Below are 21803 nucleotides of genomic sequence, written 5' to 3'. Positions count from 1 at the left end.
GGACACAACCACGAAAATTAAGAAATGGGACACTATACTGCAGAAAAGCATGGCTAATTTGAGTTAGATGAGCTAATATCAAAAGCATCTTTATCTTTTAGTGCTGTTTTAGCAAAAAAACCAAAACAGCATTCAAAATAATATTCCTGGCCCATATTTCTCAGTAATTGGAGAGAGATTTTCAAGCACTGAGGTTCTTTGAGACCCTTTTATTATTCAGGGGAATAAATGCAGGTCATCTTTAATTTGCAACATTTCATTAAGTGACTGTTTTGAAGTTCTGATGGAGCTGAAAAAGAACATGACTTTTTCACAGGATCATGTGATTAAAATTTGGATGATTGGCAACTGACTCAGGTGTTCCAGTGTTCTGGGATCTTATGGATCCCCTTTTGTGATCTTACAAGGAAAGTCAAGGGGGAAGCCAGATTCACTTAACTGGCAAGAAAAATAAAACTCAGGCAAAGCTCAGTCAAATGTTATCACTTAGCAATAGAAAGGTTGGGGCTCAACTGGTTGTAAGCTGAGGTGAACCTGTATTGGGAGGCATTAAATCAGGGGTGTCCAAACTTTGGAACTTTATAAGACTTGTGGGGAATTCTGGGAGTTGAAATCCACAAGTCTTAAAAGTTCCCAAGTTTGGACACCTGATTTAAATAGTTTGGCAGCATCTTTTCCAAGTAAGACTTCAATATAAGCCTTCTTGACTCCCTTTTTTGTTAGTTTTGGTCATCGTAGACTAATATAATTGTCTAACAATGACTTCAAACATTTATCTCCATTTCTGCAAACATGAAAACGCCCAGTAAACAAGGACGGGTTTTGCAAATCACCTGTCGACTCATGAAAATCCTATATACCCTACACAGGAAAAGGCTTATAAAGGTCAGCAGCTTCTGAGCAGCTCCAAAGTTCAAAAACGATCTTCTGTAACACCTTTTTAAAAAAATAAAAAGTCTAGGAGCACCTTGTTCCTTTAAGGGCTTGGTTCCATTGTAGAATTCAGGTGAAAGGTTGGGTTGGATTGGATTGACTGGCTATTCACATTAATCCATGGTAAGGTGAGTCCATGTTCTCAAGTGCTATTAAAGGTAAAGGTTCCCTCACATATGTGCTAGCCGTTCCTGACTAGGGGGCGGTGCTCATCTCCCTTTCAAAGCTGAAGAGCCAGCGCTGTCTGAAGACATCTCTGGTCATGTGGCCAGCATGACTCCATGCCAAAGGGCCATGGAACGCTGTTGCCTTCCCACCAAAGTGGGCTCCTATTTTTCTACTTGCATTTTCATGTGCTTTTGAACTGCTAGGTTGGCAGAAGCTGGGACAAGAAACAGGAGCTCACTCCGTTACTGGGCACCAAGGATTCGAACTGCCGACCTTTCTGATCAAGCTCAGTGCCTTAGCTACTGAGTCACTGCGTCCCTCCAAGTGCTGTTGGAACTGCCCTGTTGGGTGCAAAACACCAGATCGCCACGAGGGGGCCTCAGAGACATCATGTTTTTCCTGCCCTCTGGTGGCCTGAGGTTCTGCAGCCTGAATCTGAGCTAATAGAATAAATAGAATAATGGAATAGGGTAAAAGAATGGAATGGAACAGGTATCAAATTCACAGAATGGATGTGTCACATGCTGACCGAGCCCACCCCAGTCTAGCGAAGGGGAGGAGGGAGAAGTGATACATCACGATAATGTGATGCCACAAATTTGACACCCCTGGAAAAGAATAATAGAATAAACTATTGTCCCTTTGAATGTAGACTAATCGGCACCCATTAAAATGAAATTTTGTTGCATACAGCTCTCAAAGGGTCACCACCTCCAATATACACTACATAAACATGGCAAAACAAATAGAAAATTATGCATATAAATAGTGCAATAGACAGTTGTTCCCTGCACTGTGACTTGCTAGATCCCGTCAGGGCGGGACCCTGGAAACGGTGCTATCTTAATTTGGAGGCAGGTGGAGCCTCGGGACGCATCGCCAGGATGCCCGGTCAAAGCAGAGCGTCCATCACCCTCCGTAAAGAAGACATGTCACGTCACCTTGGGTGACTTTTGTCTTGTTGATTCCAATGGAATGAAGCCTCAGATTTCCCCTGCGCCAGACCTCGTGACCACAAAGCCCATCGATCTGCTGAAGCCCCTGCAAGAGGGAAACTAATGCTGAAAAGCGAGAGGTGGTGCATTAATTTACATTTGGTTTCTCAAGGGCAGGAGAAACTTGATTTCATGAGGACAAATCTTCAATGCAAAATCAGATGCAAATAAATACCAAGTTGCTGGTGTCATGATTAATTACAAGATTTAATTAATGCATTTATTAGAGGACAATTAACTCAGAATATCCCCACCCCTTCTGAAGTGGTTTTTTCCCCCTAAAAACTATTCCTGAGTGGAAGTTTGCAAATCTTCTCAACTGCAATTTCCAAACAATTATTGGAAGGGATTCAATCAAGATCAAGTGAGGTACTAATAAAGGTAAAGGTTCCCTTCACACAGTTGTGCTAGTCATTCCTGACTCTAGGGGGCGGTGCTCATCTCTGTTTCAAAGCTGAAGAGCCAGCACTGTCTAGACATCTCCATGGTCATGTGGCCAGCATGACTAAATGCCAAAGGAGCACGGAACGCTGTTACCTTCCCACCAAAGGTGGTTCCTGTTTTTCTACTTGCATTTTTTATGTGCTTTCGAACTGCTAGGTTGGCAGAAGCTGAGACAAGTAACAGGAACTCACTCTGTTACCTAACATTAGGGATTCGAACTGCTGACCTTTCTGATGGACAAGCTCAGCATCTTAGCCACTAAGCCACGACACCTTGAGTAGTAACACTGGATGCAGTATTTTATAACCTTATGCAGCTTTATAGCCTTAGTAAACCCACACCTAGAATTCTGCATCCAGTTTTGGTCACTACACTATTAAAAAGACTCTAGAAAGAGTGTAGAGAAGAGCAACCAGGATGATTAGGAGACCGAAGGCTAAAGATGGACAGTTTAGGAACTGGGCATGGCTAGTCTAGTAAACAGGAGGAACAGGGGAGACATGATGGTAGTCTTCCAATATTTGAGGGGCTGCCACAGAAATGAGGGGGCCAAGCTGTTTTCCAAAGCACCTGAATGCCAGACAAGGAACAATGGATGGAAACTGAACAAGGAGAAATTCAACCTGGAAATGAGGAGGAATTTCCTGACAGTGGAAACAATCAACCAGTAGAACAGAAATTGCCTTCAGAAGTTACTGGAGCTTCATCCCTGCAGGATTTCAAGAAGAGACGAGTGCCATCTACTTCAGGTTAACAGAGTTGGAAGCAACTTTGTAGGTCATCTAATCCAACCCCAGCCCAAGCAGGAGAACATATACCAGTGTTTCTCAACCATGGCAACTTGAAGATGTCAGGACTTCAACTCCCAGAATTCCCCAGCCAGCATTCGAATGCTGGCTGGGGAATTCTGGGAGTTGAAGTCCTGACATCTTCAAGTTGCCAAGGTTGAGAAACACTGCCCTATACCATTTCTGACAGATGGCAGCCATCTTTTCTTGAAAGCTTCCAGCGATGAAGCTCCCACAACTTCTGAAGGCAACTTTGTTCCATCTGTCAGAAATGGTGTAGGGTCTCCTGTTTGGGCAGGGGTGGGTGGGGGCAGGTTGGACAAGGTGACCTCCAAGGTCCCTTCCAACTCTGTTCATCTGAAGTAGGCCAAACCATTATTGAGGCCCCAGATTGTTGGGGGACAATATGCTGCCTCTGTAAACCGCTTAGAGACAGCTGTAAAGCACCGTGAAACGGTATATAGGTTTAAGGGCTATTGCTTAATTGCGGTGAAATCATCGTAGGCGCCCATTAAAACAAGCCGGAGGAAAACGCTCCATTCGGAGTTTGAAACCGTAGAAGGCCTTAGCGCGCGTGCGCGGTTTATTTAAAAAAAAAAAGGAAAATAGGAAAAAGGCTCTGCGCAAGAACCGGCGGGGATCGACGCGCCTGCGCCCTTCGCCAGCCGTGTTCAGCCAAAAGGGCGTGGCCTAAGCCGGGCCTCGAGCGTTGCGCCTGCGCGGTGCGCAGAAACGAAGGGAGAGAGACCTTCAGCTTTTGACACGGAGGGACGGTCAGGCGGCCGAGGCTGAGGCGGCGGAAGAGGCGCCCCTGAGGTGCGGCCGGTGGGCGAGGGAGGCGGCTTGCGGGCGGGGGGAGCCTGTTCCCTCACCTATTTCCCCCCCTTCAAAGAGGGGCAGCCGGGGAGGCTCGGGGACTTCGGTGGGCTGAGGTCTCGGGTGGGGGAGGTTGTGGGGAGCAGACTCCTCCCTTTTGGTTGTATTAGTTATATTAATTTATATTATATAATAAATTATATTAATCTCTATTAAGGCCGCACTTGAGCATCCCGCACCCATTTACTCGTTCTCTGTGGGGAAGGTCGGAGCTGCTGTAAGGGGATGCGGGGAGCATGAGGAGATGGGGGGGATGAGGGTGTGCGGGGAGCATGGGGGCGCATGAGGACATGTGAGGGGGCATGAGGACATGTGAGGGGGCATGTGGGTGGGGATGGGGGCCATGAAGACATGGGGGCATAGGGGTGGGGATGGGGGGAATGAGGGCATGTGGGTGGGGATGGGGGGCATGAGGACATATTAGGGGGAATGACATGGGGGGCATGAGAGAATGTGGGGGCATGAGATGGGGGTGGGGATGTGGGGGGGCATGTGGATGTGGGGGGGATGACGATGTGGGGATGTGGGGGCATCAGGACATTTGGGGAGAATGAGGGCATGTGGGGAGCATGAGGACATGGGGGGCATGAGAGGATGTGGGGGACATGAGATGTGGGTGTGGGTATGTGGGGGAGGGATGAGGGCATGTGGAAGGGGATGTGAGGGGCATGAGGGCATGTGGGGGCCAAAGGCATGGGGAAGGGGCATTTCTGGGATCCAGACATGCTCCCCTTCCTTAAACAACCCCCCCCCCCATGCTAAGCCTTACAGGCACCTGGTGCCTCTGCAGGTGAAGGGACTGGGGTTCCCAGTAAGCCTTCCCCCACTCGGTGGGTCCAGTTATACAGGATGCTGGCTGGGCCACTAGCACTGAAGGGTGGGCAGCAAATTTGGTGGGAGGAAGGTGAGTGGGATATTATCTTCGCTGCCTTGAATTATATGTAAAAAAATAAAATGGGATATAAATAAATAAAACAGAGCATGATAGGAAGGTGTCTTATGTTGGCTGCCTTAAGTTATTTGTAAAAATAAACAAGTGAGATATAAATAAATAAATAAAACATGGTACTGTAGGAAGTTGTGTTGGATATCTTGGCTGCCTTGAGTTATTTGTAAAAATAAAGGATACATACAAATATATAAATAAATAAAACAAAGCATGATAGGAAGGAATGTTAGATATGTTTGCCACCTTGAGTTATTCATAAAAATCATGTGGAATACAAATGAATAAAACAAAGCATGATAGGAAGGCGTGTTAGATTGGCTGCCTTGAGTTATTTGTAAAAATAAAGGGATATAAATAAAATAAACCAGGATAGGAAGGTGTATTAGATAAGTTCACTACCTTGAGTTATTTGTAAAAATAAAATGGGATATATAAAATAAATCAGAACAAATCCTGATGCTAAGCCAAACTCAACACATGAGACCTCACCTTGAGGGCTGGTGTGGAGACTGGTGTATCCCATGAGGTCACAATGCGCATTGTTTACTTTGGCTTGGTAGGAGCCATTTTGGTTTATTAACCTTGGGATTTGGTTTAATATGCTAAGGGCAGAGGCTGCCATGGAGGGGCAGCAGGGTGGAAGCAAAGTCATCTTTGTGCAAGATGGGTAGGTTCCGAGCCTCCCAACCTTCAGGTGTGTTTCCTAGGAATTACAGTTCTGACATGTCTGGGAAAGGATTGGTTATAATATGGGCTTGGAATTGGAGAGGCTTGGACTGAAAATGAAACAGGAGATGGAGTATGTGCATCATAATCAGATTGAGGTTCAGACCCTTGCATAGCCTTGAGCACCCTGCAGAAAGTGTCTTTGAATCCAGCCTTTCTGACAAGGTTGGCTGTACAGATCAACACGGGAGGGACCAATATAGTGACTTGGCTCCTTGGCAAGAAAGGTAAGGTAGCAGAACAGAATAAATACAGCTGTGGAAAGGATGTTTGATTGCCTCTTATCTTTTAACATTTAGAATTGAAGAAGCGGAGTTAAACCAGGCTAGGTGTCTGTCCAGCCAACTTGGCTTGATGTAGAATTGCCCAACTTTGTGCCATCTGGATGGGTTGGACTATGGCCCAGACTTCAACTAGCATGATTATTGGATGATGGTGCTTGTTTTATTATTTTTTAATCTGAACATTGAAATGGATAGGGTAAGATAAAAACATTTGAAGAATGTGTGTCCTCTGCTTCAAGCAGCCGGTGACCAGCATGCTTATGTAAACTAGTTTATAGTCATTTTTATTAAAGAGGATGATAGGACAGTGGGAAAGTGGCATAAATAACATTTGAATTATATCCTTCAAAATAGCATGGAGTGGCATGTATTCATAACCTAAAGCAAACCAAATGGATTCACGACTCTGGTGGCATGCATCAAATAAAATCCCAAAGAAAATAATGCTGTCTTGCAATCAAAAGCCATATAACATCAAGAACATAAATTCAGAAACCCACATAAAGAACATACAACCAGGACTCTCCATTTATGCACTCCCAAAAAATTGTCTCATCCATCAATCTGGTGGTGGATGCCCACGACTAGAATGGCAAAACCACATTTTAAAATCTTGAAGGTTCACAAGGTTCAGGCCATAAAGAGCTTTTTGGTTGAATAGAGATCTTTATTTTTCATATGTCTTTTTATCAGGAACTCAAGAACTAAGTACTTCCGATCTATCTATCACCTTATGTCATTCTGCTCAGTTTGGTCAAATGTTTAATTCCGTTTCTTCCCCCCTCCCAATTGAAAATGAAGAATGAATTAGAGTATGCAATAATGCCCTCTCCCTTCTCCCTAATTAGGTCACATATGGGGAAATTACATGTACTGCAAAGTCAGCAATGATGTCACAATCCACAAATGGTTTTTTTTTTAAAAAACCACCTGGCTACCTTGGTATTCTAATCTTTTAAAAACAAACTTAAAAAGTGGCTAAAAGGTGAAAAGTTGTATTCCCAACATATTCAAAAAAGTGTTCTACTCCCTTGTCTATTTCACCTCTTGCAATATATTCTAAGGCGTCTATTAAGTCCTATGTGAGACTGTATTTGAAGATACATGTATTGTGCCATGTATATAAAGTGCTTCAGCTTTAATACCTATTGTGAATCAGCCGATGGGTTGTATCTAGGAATACCAACACACATTCTTGTTTACAGTCGTGTGAACATAAATCATATATATATATATGCATGCATGCATGCATGCGTACATTTGTTTGCATTTTTGTACTTAACCTGTTGTGCAAATTCGTTGGTTTGGTTACACTACTTTATAGTTCATCTAAGTCGGGTGTCAAACTCATGCCGTTATATCATCACCCCTTGATGTATCGGGAACTTTTTTCTGCTTCGCTAAACAGTTGATGGGCGTGGTCAGCATGTGACGCATGTGGCCCTTGGGCTGTGAGTTTGACACCCCTGATCTAGGTTATTAAAACGATTCATTTATAGTGTTATAGGAAGATTGAGCTAAAACTCCTCCCATACTTGTTACATCAATTCAAAAGGAAATTTACTGGCGCCTCAAGGAAGCAGATTCTTTTATCCTAAGGGGAAAATAGGAAATAACTCAATTCCAGTGTTTATTTTCAAAACTATTGTATGATGAGTTGATACAGCTTAGTCTAAAAGTCCCTCGTAGTTACAGCTTGCAATTGGCTGGATTACCATGCATCAACTTGGCTAGGTACATATTAATACAGATATGAATTTTGCAAGGGGTTTTATTTGAATTTTTGGTACCCTCTTGTGGAAATGCTGTGCTGCAATACCAGTCTGAAAGAGCACTCCACTCTGAGCTCACCTTATAATGTGGTCATTCACAGAAGCACCTAAGGTTGTGGCAGGCACTGCTGTTGAAAATCAGTAAGTTGCTGATCTTGTAGTTCATACCATGAACCAACTTCTATTAAGACTGAGCCACGTGGTATAGTTTCAATTGAGCACAGCATCAGTGCAAGAGTGAATTTTGCTGTCTTACACAAAGCTCATGTTTTCTCTATTAGCAAGCAATCTGAGTAGAAGCTATTCAGACAAAGGAAGCAGGTGTAGGGGAAAAAATGGAGTGGGCTATTATTTGAAATGCCTTTTGCAAAAACCTCATGAATGAGACAAACTGCATAAGTTGTATAAATTAGAAAGTGATGCTTTGAATTCAACATGGAGGATGTTCCCCTCCAAACCTTCCCCCAAGATTATGAGTTTCCTGAATTGTGTCATTGAAATAATGACTTATCAACAAAGTCTTTTTTATTAGAAAGTGATGCTTTTTTTTCACTTGAGAAATGATACAGATTGAATGGTAGTTGAAACTGGTGCATTTTTGTAATAGTGTAGATTCTAACTCTGGAAATTGTATTAGTCATTTGTTCCCCTCTCCTAAGTCAGATTTGTTATATAAACAAATCATGTTTATATACTCCTAAACTAGATACCGGAAGTGATGGGGGGGGGGGGAGATAATAACTTGTCCATACTTACACTCAGTCTGTACACAAGATACTCTTGGTCCTATCTTTTTTTTCTGTAGTAAAGTGACTTTTATCTAAGCATCATTTGATATGAGAGAGCACAGGAGGAGCTTCATCACTGGAAGCTTTCAAGAAGAGACTGGATTACCATCTGTCAGAAATGTTGTCTCCTGCTTGGATGGGGGTGGGGTGTGAGGTGGACTAGATGATCTACAAAGTCCCTTCCAACTTGTTATTCTATACTCTTAGAACTGAAAAAGGATTATAAGAACGAAACAGCAGAAGATGTGCATGTCATAGACACTTACAAAAGTAGAATATTTCTACATATCTTTTGCTAAGCAATGTATATTTTTGGAAGAATCGTTTATTGTGACAAGGATTAATGCAAAGAATGGAAAGGCTTAGTCTGAATCTCTTTTTTAAAGACGTCTACAAGTTTCGGGAATCATTAACTTGCAGAGAATAGTAAGCAGTAAGGTTAGGAACTGATGGGATTACTGAATGCGAATGTGCTGATTTTGCTGACCTATCTGTTCTTTGTTGACACAGAGTTGTATCCTATCAATAGTCTGATGGTCAGTCCAAAAAAGCAGATTTCTTTGCTTACAAATTCTCAACAAATGTATTAAAACGAGTGTGACTTTTTATTTTTTTTTATAAAAACCTGCTCAAGAAATGTCCCAGTAGCATCCATTACGTCAACATTCAGATGGAAGGAAGCAGGCATCTGTGACGCTTTTATATGTTTTGAATGCATTTTAGGAAACCCCCTCCCCCCAATGTTGGAGTACTTCCTTATTGTACATGCACATCCCTCAAATGCACACAATCTCATGCTTAGAAATATGCAAATGTTTCTATCACACTGTTCTGACTCTGGAACAGATTGTTACATCAAAGCAAGCCCATTCTCAAGTGTCCAGTAATGTCTCACTTCAAACTGGACCTGCCTAGATGTTCCAGAAGTGGAACACTTCAAGGTCACACTATTATTGGAACACTTAGAATGTCCCTTTAGATAGTCAGGTCAAGCTCTCAGAACATGGTTTCTTCAACAGGCCTGGGGATGCCTTAGACAGCAGGGAGACCACACAACATGTAACATTCTGATTTTAAACCTCTCATGAACTTGGTTTTAATAATTGCTGTAATTGTTTTAATTGATTTTACACTATGGGTAAATCATTGGCCTAATTGTACGCCACACAGAGTCACTTTGGGTGAGAAAAGTGGGCATATATATTTGATTAAATAAACAAATGCCATATTTTGCATGACACAGCTATTCACACAGATTGTCTATGATGGCTTGCTATATATTTGGAATGGGGTGCTTACTCTGGAATTTTATTTAAGATAAAGCCAGTAGTGTTTGTTGCTTTTCACATCCAGAATCTTTCCGATAGAAAGAATGTAGGTTGGAATTAATAACCTAAATTTGGGTAAATATGCATTTTTCAGAGAAACTGGAATACCTTGTCAACAACTTATGGTATAGTATGAGAATGTGTATCTAGCACTTAACAATATTCTGATTCTCATAGAAGTTGGTGTCACTGAAAATAATATTTTGAGTTAGTATGTTGCTGGCACACTCAAATGTGTTTTTAGGTTAATCAAAACTATTCATCAAGAAATCTGTTCAACTTATTGGGACCTAAAAGATAGGGATGCCGAAAGAATTATGTGAAATATGTTTAGACTGAGAAAATGGAAACTGATTTAGAGTCATACCGAATATTGTCTAAAATAAAACTGTGATTTGAATTTCCTTGGTATTAAATATAATGCTGTATCAGGTATATCGTCCTGGTCTAGGAATGTATTAGATCCTCTTTATTGGAGTAGTATTCTAAGTGTACATCAAATTTAGGATTAGGGGTTCCGAATTTTGAGAATATTAAACATACAGTATGTTATGTGCTAGCTATTATATTCTAATGATAACACTTTTTTCCCCCTCTCTTCCATACTGGACAGGTATACTTAAAAGAGGCGAGTCCTTCTGTAGATTCACAGTGAGGTAAATGATTTAGGAGCTAAGCTGTGAAATACAGAGTCTGCAAGCATGTACTCCTCCTGTCCCCCTAGAGTGTCAGGTAAGTCTTTTCCTCACTCTTGCTCTATAAATGTCTGCATAAATATGTGTATTCTTAGAAATGTTCAAACGTTTCAAGTAAATAATTAGAAACCAAGAGTCCTGGGATGGTGTATATTAATAAGAAAGTTACTGCTTTGATCTTACGTTTTGTTGAACATTTGCAAGGAATTCTTGCTTGTCTTCTGAGGGGCCATATTAGAAACCATGTTTGGTAAGATTAAAATTCTTGTTGAGCAAATTTCAGGGGAAAGAAAACTATTAATTTTTTTGAGAAGCCGGAAAACATCCTTAGTAGCAATAAGGTTGTTAGTGAACAGCATTTCAGTGGAAAAACACAGCAAGAGATCCACATGACAAAGCCAGCAGTCGATTTATTAATATAAAGAGACAGGTCCAGGATCCAAAATCAGGATGAAAACAACATTTCCTCTCAAAGAAATAAGATACCCTGTTGAACTTCAACTCACTTTCCAACTTCTGGATTCCCACAGGCCTGGAAATTTTTTGTAGAGGAATCAAGAAAGTTGGGATCAAAAATCTGTGAAGGATGGGCAGGAATGGAGAATTCTTGAAATGAATCATAATGTTATTGTTGGAAGGCTGTACAAGGGAGGGTGGTGGTTTGGAAGAAATGTATTGCTGGAGTCTAATTCAATTGTTGGGTGTTGTGTTTTTCAACATACAGTATTTTTCACAAGTTTTCTATCCCTGAAGGTTTGTGAATAGACTGTCAGGACTTCATCATTTGTGACATACAAAGAGTTGTGAACCGTTACTGAGGTTGTGTCCATGTATATGCTTGAGTTATCTCTAAATCTGTTGCAATCCTGCTTTTTATAGACCCCAAGAATATTCCACCAGCTTATTGTGACTTGGGGAAATCTGCTAGGGATGTATTCAACAAAGGATATGGTGAGTAACGTAATGCCGACAAACCCAATTTTTTTTCTTTTCACCTCAACCTTAGACTAGCCATCAAAAAATGATACTCTGATACTACTTATCTCTTAGGGAAATCCTCTTTTCAGGTGACTTAAAAAATGTTGATTTTTATCAATTGGATAACATTAAACTTGCAAGATTTTTTTTTGCAATGCTCAGGACTCAAGCTTTTTAAAAATGTATTTTTCTAGACTTCACTAATTGTGGAACATAAAGGGAGTGCAATAGCAGAGGTCAGCGATTAATAAATAATCTTGATATTTTTTCACATAATTTTGGAAAAATCTACAATTATTATTAAATCAGTTTCTGAGAATGGTAACTTACTTATTCCAAGGGTTTATGTGGGGATAGATAAATCTCTAGATTTTTCCTGAGCGTGGTAAGAACTTCAGAAGAGCATGACAGGACCAGGCAAACAACTGGAATTCCTGTTATTAAGTGACGTGCTTATATTGCCTTTGTCTGTAACTATTTCAGACAAATAAGTGTGGTTTATCACATCATTTATTTTGCTGTGTATTTTAATTTTAGGGTTTGGAATGGTCAAGTTAGATTTGAAGACCAAGTCCTCCAGCGGAGTGGTAAGCAGTGACCTTATTAAATCATTCCTGTAACAGAAGGCTTTGTGAAACATCTAGGAAAATCTCTGTAATACTAAAGATGTAGCCCCTACAAATATTCCCTTTTAGAATCCCCAAATCTTACCTCCCTATCAGTGTTTTGTGATGATTTTTCAACAGCTTAATAATTTGGAGTGTGGATTTAGTAACTGGCAAAGAAAGACTTTGATTGATGACAATTTTATCGTGCATTTGTCTGGCTTATCGGAACAATTATACCAAGAGAGATAAATAACTGCAGCAATATATAATGATTGATATAATTGGAAATCCAGGTATAAGTGGTAATATGTAGGATTAATCAAATTTTACTGATGGATTAATGGTGCTAATTTAATTTTTCCCCCTTTTTTCATGCAACACTGTTTTTGGATGTGTAATTAGCTGGTAAGAATACACTATATTCTCTTCTATATGCTTTTTGTTAAGGTTTATTTATTTAGACCATAATCCAGTCTGTCTCAAAGCCATTCCGATGGTTAAAAAAATGTGATAAAGAGGCTCTAAGTGTTGCATTATTAAAAAGAATCATTTATATTGGAACTGTCCAAAGAATGAGAAATTGGCATAAAACATTTGCCCATTCTTTATCACATGCACCATTTCCCAGCCCATTCTTCACCTGCTTAGAAATTCTCACTAATTCTCAAATTGTGCTTGACTATTAAAAGCAGTCTAAGGGCCTAAACCCTGATCAGATTAATTGTAAATGTTGCATACTTTCTTTCTTTTTTTATTGGCATCTATAACAGTGTGGAATTTCTAGTGGGGAGTTCAGTTTTTGAAATTTGTCTTGGGGGGGGGAGGAGGGGAAATGAAAGATTATTTCTCCCAGTAGCTTTTTGGCCAACCACCAGAAGGGCTGAACACCCTCTACATCTTTGCAACACTTAAGATATATTAACCTGGAATAATGGGATTTATTTCTTCTGTCTCATGTTTGATTTTAAAATATCTGTCTTGTATTACATGATCTAATGTATGATAGCTTTAAGCACATTCTGTTTTATTAAAGTAGTAGGGAGGGTTAGCATTTTTCCTGTTTCCCTCTGTTGAGGGCTGCCTGTGGGGCATGACTGAAACAAGAAGTAGGGCACTTGCCAGAAATGGATGAAGAATAATTATCTCTTTCTGATATCCTCTCATACTCTTCCAAAAGGCTATCAAGGAAGGTACAGAGCAAAAATCAACACTGATTTTCTTGCAAGGGAGTTTTGAAACTTAAGTCCAAGACTCCAGAATGAAAAGAATCAAGAAAGCTTGATGCTGAATTAATAGACTATCAATATTAATAGATCAATAGTAGTATGGAATGGTATAATTTTGTCGGTGTCATGGCACACCCTGAATGATAAGACCTCGGACAGGGGAAATATATCTTGATATGGTCCTGAAATTCAGTAGACTACTTTTATAACGCTGCTAACCCCTGTTGTAGATCAGGGGTGTCCAATCTTGGCAAGGGTTAGCATGGCTGGTTGGGGAATTCCGAGAGTTGAAATCACAAGTCTTTAAGTTGGCAAGATTGGACATCCCTTTTATAGATGGAAATTGTATAATTTGTTAACATTGCATGTTAAAGACCCAAATCTTTGCAACTTAAGACAAATGTAATTTGTTTACAGGAATTTACTACTAGTGGCTCTTCCAATACAGACACAGGCAAAGCCTCAGGCAACCTTGAGACTAAGTATAAATTTAAGGATTATGGACTTACATTCACTCAGAAATGGAACACTGACAACACCTTAGGCACAGAGCTCACCATGGAAGATAAGGTAAGAATGGGGAATTTACCCTAAGACAACTCTTGTATCAATACAGGTAGTACAATTAATTGTGCTTAATTTATTCTGTGCAGTCCAGAATAAAATAGGTTTTGTGCATTATAGAGGAAACCTTTTTAAAAAATCATTTTCTCCCACATTTTTCCTAGATCAGATCTTCATCCTGATCTGTACAAAATTTAAAATAGCTAGAGTAACATTATGCTATGTTTTATACTGTTAGTGTATTTTCCTATTTTGTCAGCAGCAGGGTGTAAATTTGATTAGTAAATAAATAATAAATGAGCATGGGTAGCACTAGATCTGTGGAAATCCTTGGAGAATTAAAATCTGAGGATGGGCACTGGGTGGATTGGTCTCCTAGAAGCTAAAGATTAGGAGGAGGAATTCTGAATGAGAAAATCGTGAATCCCATGAGTCCTAATTTGGGGAGATTTTAAGATGTTCTGCATTCTTCTGACTTGCAGTTAACCTTCTGGTAATTGAAGGACCCCAAAAATGTAACCCATATTGTGGGGAGAAAGAATCAATGTATTCTTTTCCTTTCTTCATTTGCAGTTGGCTGAGGGAATGAAGTTGAGTCTTGAAACCATGTTTGTACCAAATACAGGGTAAGTATTCCTCTAAAAGCCCTCTTTTGTTACATCCCTTCCCCTGTAGGATGTGGTACAACATTTATATATATACTGTTGTTCTAAATCCATGACACCCGCTCTCTCCTGGAACCCCACTTTTGGAAAATTACCAGGCTGTGGGAGATTAGTTGTTACCATGTTTCCCAGAAAATAAGGTGGGTCTTATTTTCTTTTGCCCCCCCCCCCCCCAATAAGTACTGAGCCTTATTTTCGGGGAGGTCTTATTACCACATTTTTCGGAGTGTAAGTCGCACCTTTTTCCCTCAAAAAAGAGGCTGAAAATATGGATGTGTCTTATACACTGAATACAGCATTTTTTTGCTTCCTGAAACCCCACCCCCTTCACTAAAATGGCTGTGCATAGCCTTTAGGAGGCTTTCAGAGTGCTGCTAAGGGCTAAGGGTTCCTGGGGGCTGCCCCCCCCAGCCCCCAGGAACACTACAAGCCGCCTAAAGGCTATTCATGCCTTTTGGGGGGGGGAATGGGCCCATTTCTGCAAAAAGTTGCTGTATTTGGGAGGTCTGCAGAGTGCAGAAACTTTTTTTTTTAATTTGCCTCTTCAAATTCTTGATGTGTCTTATACTCCGAAAAATATGGTATTTTTGAGGTGCAGGAGGTGGTGAGCATGATCACCTCATGGCTGCTGCTGTGTTGTTATATATATATGTCTTATTTTTGGGGGGAGGGCTTATTTTAGCACATGCGCTCAAAAGCCCGATTGGGCTTATTATATGGGGAGGTCTTATTTTCGGGGAAACAGGGTAATAGAAAATGTCCTTCTACGTGTGTGTAACATATCTTTAACATGTCAACAAAATACAGTTTGGGGATCCCATCAATGCCTTCTAACTATTGCAGGAACTTTGTTGCTGACTGTTTTCATAACATTTGAGTTGGAGAAAGCTTTGATCCTTAACATGTAGTAGAAAATGTCAATAAAACATGAGCGGTGCTATCTGCTAGACAGCCTGACTCCATTTTCTCTTCTTCTTCTTCTTCTTTACCTCCCATATGCCAGGAAGAAAAGTGGGAAGTTGAAGACATCTTACAAACGAGAATATATAAATTTAGGTTGTAACGTTGACATCGATCTTTCAGGGCCGACTATTCATGGCTGGGCTGTTTTGGGCTATGATGGTTGGCTGGCTGGCTATCAGATGGCTTTTGACACTGCTAAATCCAAACTTTCACAGAATAATTTTGCCTTGGGTTACAAGGCAACAGATTTCCAGCTGCATACAAATGTGTAAGTACTGATGGAAGGCAAGGGGTGGGCGGGGGCTGAACGTGAGCGAACATATGTGAATGAGTCTTGGTAGTGGGGGGGCGGGCATGCAGACTTCAGACTAAATGAAGCCTTGCTGTACCTAAAACAGAAGGTTTCTTATCAGTTGAGATTTTGGTAGAGAAGCAGCTAATAAACTTTTTATCTTGTGGTTTGAAAAAGGCCCTAAGTTTTGAGAATAACTGACCGGGTCAGAGAGTGCAGACACAGCTAATTCACTGGTTGTCGCAATCCTGGAAAATTTGAACTCCTTGTTTATATTTCTTCCCAGATCTTCTTCCCTGTATCTACACTGATTATAGGGAAAAGGTTGTGGCAATTAAAAAAAAAAAAAATCAGGAATTTGGAAGGATCTAATGAAAGCTCAGGTCTTTGAATAAAGCATGTTATTTAGAAAAAGTGTAAACCACATTTCTGATTTCAAGAATTGGTATATGATTTTTAACTTTACTTGTGTACAGCTGGAGAAATTCATATTTTTGTAACCTTTTTGATTCCAACTGTTCTTGAGGAATGTTTGTAAATCACCTCGCTCTGAAATGTTGGATACATTAAAAGAATGCCAAGGCCAGGGAGAAATTATTCAATTGGATTATTCAGACACTTGTCAGTCTGTTTACTCAAGGAGAACAGGGGAAGCAAAAGGTGTGATTGTGTGTGGGGGGAGGGGTTTTTTGAATTTTAGGCAGAATTCTTTTAAGGGCAGAAATGGGATTTCTTCTGATTTGTTACCAACAGGAACGATGGCACTGAATTTGGTGGCTCAATCTACCAGAAGGTTAATGACAAGGTTGAAACAGCTGTAAGTCTTGCTTGGACTGCCGGTAGTAATAACACTCGGTTTGGCATAGCCTCCAAATACCAGCTGGATGATAAAGCCTCTGTCTCGGTAAGAATTTTGCCTGTTTTCTAGAATATTATAACTGCGTTGGTTAATGGAGTTGTTTGGATGTCATATTATTCTTTCCTCCTCCTATTTACTTAGAAGTTTGGAAACTCCTCGTTGATTAATGATTTTTCAGAATCTGCCATCAATCTGGCTCATTTCAGTTTAAGCCAGCTTCAGGCTGATTTGAGATTGGCTTGTTAGCCATTGGCAAGTTTGGGTGACGTGACATTGAACAGCAGAATTGGGGGCAAGCACGGACTGTTCGCATCTCACTAAAAAATCATTTAGCAAAATTTCTGAATCTCCTCTCAGAATGTGTCACACCTGTTTTTGCTGCTACTTAGTTTAGAATATGGAACATAGAGCATTTTTAATTAGTTTAATTTATGACTGATGGGAAACACTAATATTAAATCTTTCCTTTTGGGATCTTCTTTTGGAACTGTTTTGTATGCTTCAGTGAACACTACTGGCTTACAAATAAGTTTGTGAATATGATCATTTGCTGATGGTAGCTTTAAGCTAAGTGTCCTTAACCTGGGATTCATGGATAGATTTCAGAGACTTGAGTAGGAAAAAAATGCAATTTTATTATCTCTAATTTCTAAGAGAACTTTAGCTATTTATTTACCAATGTATGTGGAGGATAAAATAATTTCTGGCCTCTAGACTGAAAAAGAAAGTCATTTCCCAGTAATTTTATATATAAGAACAGCAAGATTTATATCTATGGTTGTAGGAACTATTTATCCAAGGTCAGTGAAGGCGAATCCTTGCACAGCAAAAGTTTTTTTTTTAACGGGCAATTGTTATTAGCTTTTCCTTATCTGTAAGTTGTTAGCTTTAGTTCAGCGTTCAAGATATATGCATAAATGCTTATCCTAGGAAGGAGCCCATGTGTTATTTATGTGCTGCACTTCTATTTCTTTTTAGGCCAAAGTGAATAATGCCAGCCTCATTGGACTTGGTTACACTCAGACTCTCCGACCTGGTACGTTAATCATTTGCTTTTCATTTTAATAATAATTGTAACAAAGCTTCCGGCAATTGTGATCATCGGCTTGGAAGCATGGAGGCAATGACAGCTGTAATTCAGAATAGCTCAGCGAGATTCCATGTGGATTCCATACGAATCTGGCCAAGAATAGAAGAATAGTACGTGTTGTACCATTCATGCCAAGGGAGAGTCCTGTCCCAAGAACTGAAGGGCAAATGAAGGGAAGGCAGCTAGATTAAACCAAGCTAGTCTGGGGATTTCTCATGTTGAAACTCTTCAGCAAATGGATAGTAGTTCGAGACCTGGCATTCTGTGCTTCAGATTTCCCAGCCTTTCTCCTCCTATGTGTTGTTATTTTCCCCCCTTATTCTCTAATTCTGCTGTTTCTCATTCTCTAACAATGTCCTCTTTCTACCAGGTGTGAAGTTGACTCTCTCAACTTTGATTGATGGCAAGAATTTCAGCACCGGCGGCCATAAAATCGGTCTGGGATTTGAGCTGGAAGCTTAATGTAGGTATTGATGAAGTATTAGATCTTTATTTGGAAGATGAAGGAGAAAATAAAACCCCACATGTTCTGGCCTTAAACTCTTCTGTGAAACTTCAAAAAGCGTGAACTCGATATTCTTCCAAAGAATTGTTGTAACCCCCAACACTGAAGTCTGGAGAGTGCAACCTAATGAAGGGCAATACTTGAAGGAATGCATGGAAGTTGTAATGGTTGTAATGTTACATGGAAGTTGTAATGCTACATTTCAGTTCAGTTCTTCAGTTATTTTAAAAGTGTTCCTTGGAAGACAGCATAGCATCTGGTTAACAGGAAGAATCTCCCACTTCCCATCCTTCTGTGTCACTTTATCACATCGTGCATGTCCGACATTTCACGACTTTTTGTAAAACTGGTTTCTGTGCTGTAGTGAAAGCTTTGGTTTTGCATCAAAATGGAAATAAATGAAATCACATTTGGAACCCAATCCTTTGTTTGATTAATGCTACTTTCCAAATCCTAAATGTTCCCCGTTTGGGACCAAACAGGCCAAGCTAGGAAAATAATTGTTGGAGGGGGAATTGCATGACATTTTCTGTAACTCACACGGTTTTGCTGCCAAAGGAAATTCTTTAAAAGTGCTGCTCTCTCTGCAGTAGAAAAGCTAGATTCTTTTATATAGCACTTGATAGAGAATAAATATAGTAGCAAGTTAAATGACCTTTTCTTCACCACTGGAGGAAAGAACATGCTGAATAGCAGCACTCACCATTTGGGATATTTTTTTTTTTTTTTGCTATTTCCCTTTGCTATTTCCCTCTCGCAGAATAGCATGATGACAATGTGTGCCTTTCAGATACTATCAATTAATACTGCTTAACAAATAAATCAATAAAATAGCCACTGTGTTAAATCTGTTTCTGTATTGAAATTGGTAATTTATAGCCTTTATTACAACAATACATATTTTTCCATCATGGGTCTACTGTAAAAAAATAATGAGATCCTTTTTTTGCAGTTGGAGGACAGATAATTTTTTAAAACTGATCTGAGACCTGCAGAACATTTGACTTGGGAAAAAGATTCAGGAAAAGACTTTAAGGCACAAAGTGTTATCTTTTAACAATGTGTTTTAAAATGTAAGCTTAATGTATCCATTTATTCCTCTTTTTAGAAAAAAATATATCACTGGGAATAATTGAACCATGGAATATTGGTGGTTCCTCAAATCCTAGGAATTTTGAAATTCACCGCTTTCAATATTTTTAACCATAACTCAATACAAAACCTGGCTAGAGGGGACCAAAACTTTTTGCCTATTCACAATTGAAGAAGTCTGGTAAATTTACCCCTTACCGAAGACTTATTTTGGTTACTGTATCTTTTTATTTCTTTGATGAGATTTTTACTTCTCTCCAAAAACTGTTGACACCAAAGTCCATTGAGAAAGCTGTAAAAGTAGATGCTGGGAGTGTTGTATTTAGCCCCTGCAAATGCCGTTCAAACTTTCCAATGACTTCAGGAGGAAAGATTGTGTGTAGACAGACTGATGTGTTGGCCTCTGTCCCTACATCAAATGCAGCTTCTGTCCCACAAATATATTCAGAGCAATATTAACAGAATTGTATCATATGCGGAAGCCTCATGTTAAGAATGCTCCACATTCTTGCTGGAAATGGAGATTTCTTTTTTCTTGTGTACTTCCGAGTAACAAAATGTATGCCAACTGTTTTCAGTCTCTGCAATTAAGCAGTAATATGGAAACAGGCACTATCAGGTGAACAATGAAAACCGTACAGAAAAATATAGTTTATATTACAGTAGAGTAAGAATCAAATACAAGACTTAGGGTCACCCAGTAGGCTTCAAGTATAGATTTCTTCACAAGAACAGCACTTTACACTAACGTGAGGTCATCAACATGATGGAAAGTTAATTATTATGTGATTAAATTAAGATTATATTCACATCTGAGTTTGTTCTAGTCTTTTTCTTTCTTCCGCTGGAAGTTCCAGCCAACTCCAGTCCAAAGTCTAAATATAAAGAAAATGCATATTCCTATTAATGTACTCTGTGTTAGTTAACATATATAGGCCAGAGGTGAACAGTTAATTTTTCCACATGAGAAACCAAGACTGTTGGGGAGGGCTGACGCCCTGTCTCCCACCTACTCCCACCCCCAAAGATTATGTCTGCTACCCCAGGCCAGAGTGGATCAGCCCATGGGCTCCATGCCTTAAAACGCTCGGTTGTGAGATAGAACAATAGATATGTGAATTAAGTAAATTGTCCCCCCTTTTTAATTTTTCTTTTCTATTTTCTATCTCTGTTTAAGCAGTATTCTATATAACTAGTTGGCTGAAAAGTGAGAATGGCTCTTATTATTTTTCTCCCAAACCATCACCCATCTGCTAGAGAGGACTAGAATTTACCATAAAGCTGTGCTCTTGATCCTTCATTGTATCCACCATGACATTCTCCAGCTGACTGCAGAGGCTGTGAGTTTCCACCAGAAGATCCTCACTAAGAGACAAAATTATAAAAGGAAGCTTTATAAAGACATTTCACAGGCAAAATATTGGGTACAAAGAGAGGCCACACTCCTAACTCACTGCTTGCTTTTGTCAAGAGCAAGCAAAATTTTCATCTCTAAGAAGTCTCTACTAGGCCAATTAAAATAGTACTTATTTTCCATAACGTTGATTCTACCCCGTCTGGCAGAATATTAAAAAATATACATAAAAAGATATCGGGAACCAGTAATTCACTCCTCTGTTGCATAAACAGTGAAACATATTTTGTTTGGCTTATGTACTCATAATGAAACTAAGTATTCCCTTCATGAGCTGTGTATTTGCAGCCAAAATCTGCTACTCTTTACATATGATTTACTAGCTTTCCCCTCCTAACATGAGTATGTATTACTTATGCTCCAAAGAACCCGTTGGTACCGTGAATCTATAATCAGACATTTAAATATATTTTCGACCAAATAAAATGGCTGAATTGTGTTCTGTGTATTTTGGCATCTTGAAGCACCTAGGTTTGTTTTTAGAGATCTCTAAGGTAAAGGTTCTCCTCGCACATATGTGCTAGTCATTCCCGACTCTAGGGGGCAGTATTCATCCCCTTTTCAAAGCCAAAGAGCCAGTGCTGTCTGAAGACGTCTCGGGGGACATGTGGCCGGCATGACTCAATGCTGAAGGCACAGGGAACGCTGTTACCTTCCCACCCAAGCTGGTTCCTATTTTTCTACTTGCATTTTTTACGTGCTTTCGGACTGCTAGGTTGGCAGAAGCTGGGATAAGTAACGGGAGCTCACTCCCTTACGCAGCGCCAGGGATTTGAACCGCTGTACTGCAATCGACAAGCT

General features: G+C 40.0%; 2 protein-coding genes across 3 annotated transcripts in view; one reads left to right on the top strand and one right to left on the bottom strand.

Moving 5' to 3' along the window:
* The first annotated feature begins 4036 nt into the window (after nucleotides 1-4036).
* VDAC3 (voltage dependent anion channel 3) lies at nucleotides 4037-18917 on the top strand. Of its 2 annotated transcripts, XM_032229021.1 has the most exons (11): nucleotides 4037-4144; nucleotides 10665-10783; nucleotides 11626-11697; nucleotides 12262-12311; nucleotides 12735-12737; nucleotides 13976-14128; nucleotides 14696-14748; nucleotides 15791-16018; nucleotides 16796-16946; nucleotides 17880-17937; nucleotides 18362-18917. In XM_032229021.1, the coding sequence occupies exons 2-11, from the start codon at nucleotides 10753-10755 to the stop codon at nucleotides 18451-18453; spliced, it is 891 nt and encodes a 296-aa protein (XP_032084912.1). In that variant the 5' UTR covers nucleotides 4037-4144; nucleotides 10665-10752; the 3' UTR covers nucleotides 18454-18917. The 2 variants fall into 2 exon arrangements, with proteins under 2 accessions (XP_032084912.1, XP_032084913.1); XM_032229022.1 differs by lacking the exon at nucleotides 12735-12737.
* A 318-nt stretch (nucleotides 18918-19235) lies between these two features.
* Nucleotides 19236-21803, bottom strand: part of IKBKB (inhibitor of nuclear factor kappa B kinase subunit beta) — a 41199-nt gene continuing 38631 nt past the window's right edge. The window contains exons 20-21 of the mRNA XM_032229020.1: nucleotides 20863-20953; nucleotides 19236-20463 (exon numbers count right to left, since the gene is read on the bottom strand). Of these exons, the coding sequence (XP_032084911.1) occupies nucleotides 20395-20463; nucleotides 20863-20953 (160 nt within the window). The 3' untranslated portion in view covers nucleotides 19236-20394. The remainder of the gene's footprint in view (nucleotides 20464-20862; nucleotides 20954-21803) is intronic.

Source organism: Thamnophis elegans, chromosome 13 (assembly GCF_009769535.1).
Source record: "Thamnophis elegans isolate rThaEle1 chromosome 13, rThaEle1.pri, whole genome shotgun sequence".
Classification (NCBI taxonomy): Eukaryota; Metazoa; Chordata; class Lepidosauria; order Squamata; family Colubridae; genus Thamnophis; species Thamnophis elegans.
Note: the sequence above shows the minus strand (reverse complement) of the source record. Positions and strands in the feature narration are given on the sequence as shown.